Here is a 1888-nt window from a genome sequence, read left to right on the forward strand (position 1 = left end):
TTGTTGTTATTGTGGAGTAGCTTTGAATACCAAAGTTATTAATGGATTTATAATTAGTAATCAGGACAATATTGGTTATTCGGGAATTAATAGTGTATGCCGTTATAGTTCCGCTATGGAACGAAACAGGGTCTTTTTGATTAAACAAAAGAGTGAAAACCCACGACCAGGAATTGTTAATGATCTGGTTGGGAAATTTGAAAAAATGCAAAAAATGGCGGAGCAAGGAAGTCCTTCACTTGAAAACAAAGGAAAAGTGAGGAAACTTGTTCTGCAATATGAAGAAAAGATTAAAGGCGATGCAAAACAGACAAGGAATAGCAAACTGGATTGTCTTGGAATCAAAAGGAATCCAATAAGGGAAGCCAAAGAAGTGGCCTTAGCTAGAATTGTACGAATTCAAGAATTTGAAAGGTCCAAAAATGAGAAAGAAATTATCTCCAGGATTAAACGACAGAATGAAAAATCACATGAAAGAACCGTTAATGATATGGATAGGAAACTTGAAAAAACTCGAAAAATGGCGGAGCAAGAAAGAAGTCCTTCACTTGAAAACAAAAGAAAAGTGAGGAAACTTGTTAAGGAATATGAAGAAACGATTAAAGGCGATGCAAAACAGACAAGGAATACCAAACTGGATTGTCTTGGAATCAAAAGGAATGCAAAGAAGGAGTCCAAACAAGTGGCCTTAGCTACAATTGTAGGAATTCAAAAAAGAAGTCCTTCACTAGAAAACAAAGAAAGATTAAAGTATCATATTATGAAATATGAAGAAATTATTAGATATGACGCAGAGCACAATAGAAATAGGGAACAAAAAGATGATCTTGAAGGAAAATCTCAGGACGAGAGAAAGCATCTGAGGAGGAAAGCAAAAGATGTAGTCTTCGTGAGAATCAGACAAATTGCACAGGATGAAATATCACAACAAAAAAGGGACATAGTATATGCTCCTGTTGTACGAAGGGAAGAGGCTAAGAAAGATGAGAAAAAAAGAAGAGAAAAAAGAAGGTTAAACTTGAAGAAATAGAAGAAGGCATGGTAGAAAGGCGTATCCAGTATTTTGAAAATATCATACGAGGAAATATTAGGGAAGGAGGCCATCTTCTCGAAAATATCACACGAGGAAACAAAAAGGAAGCAACTAAGAAACAATTCTGTTGGAGTAACCTAGAGGATGTGCACTGCAGAGGGAAAAAGATGAGCTTCTTCCGGTATGCAACGGTTCCATGATGGAGTGGTAAAAGCCTTTGTCATGTGAACAAATGGTCGGATTTATAGATCTATTCTTCCAGATGTCAACATTATGGTTGCTCTGTTGGAATAATCTAGGAGACTGGCCCTGCAGAGGGGAAAAAGCTTAACTTTTTCTAGTATACAGTCATATCCTTAAAGGGTACCTAAATAAACTTTGTTGGATTCAAAAGTACATTTCATGAGTGAGTTATGATTGGAGAAGATGGCCAAGTATATAATAAATGTGAATGAGAGAATTCCTCCTAAAATTACATAAAAAAGAATTAGGAGAAAAAATCTAAAAAAAACTACATGGGAATGAAAGAAGCATAAAAGAAACTGAGGTTCTTCTAGTATGTTATGTGGGAAGAGATGTAGACAAAGAAGACTAGCTCTGTAGATAAAAGAGGCTGAGGTTCTTTTAATATTCTATGTTCCTTGATGAAGAGGTATAAACTCTTTCTCATGTGAACATAAGGGTTGGTATTGGCCCTGTAGATAGAAGCTGAGGTTCTTCGAGTATGCTATGTTCCTTGATGAAGAGGTATAAACTCTGTAACGTGAACATAAGGGTTGGTACTAGCTCTGTAGATAAAAGAAGCTGAGGTTCTTCTAGTATGCTATGTTCCTTGATGAAGAGGTATAAATTCTT

The 1888-nt window shown here is 35.9% G+C and overlaps 1 protein-coding gene across 1 annotated transcript; it reads left to right on the top strand.

Annotated features, from left to right (window-relative positions):
• Positions 1–214: 214 nt before the first annotated feature.
• LOC137655362 (uncharacterized) lies at positions 215–1030 on the top strand. Its single transcript, XM_068389255.1, has one exon. It carries the CDS (start codon positions 215–217, stop codon positions 1028–1030), a length of 816 nt encoding a protein of 271 aa, XP_068245356.1.
• The last annotated feature ends 858 nt before the right edge of the window (positions 1031–1888 follow it).

Source organism: Palaemon carinicauda, chromosome 16 (assembly GCF_036898095.1).
Source record: "Palaemon carinicauda isolate YSFRI2023 chromosome 16, ASM3689809v2, whole genome shotgun sequence".
Taxonomy (NCBI): Eukaryota; Metazoa; Arthropoda; class Malacostraca; order Decapoda; family Palaemonidae; genus Palaemon; species Palaemon carinicauda.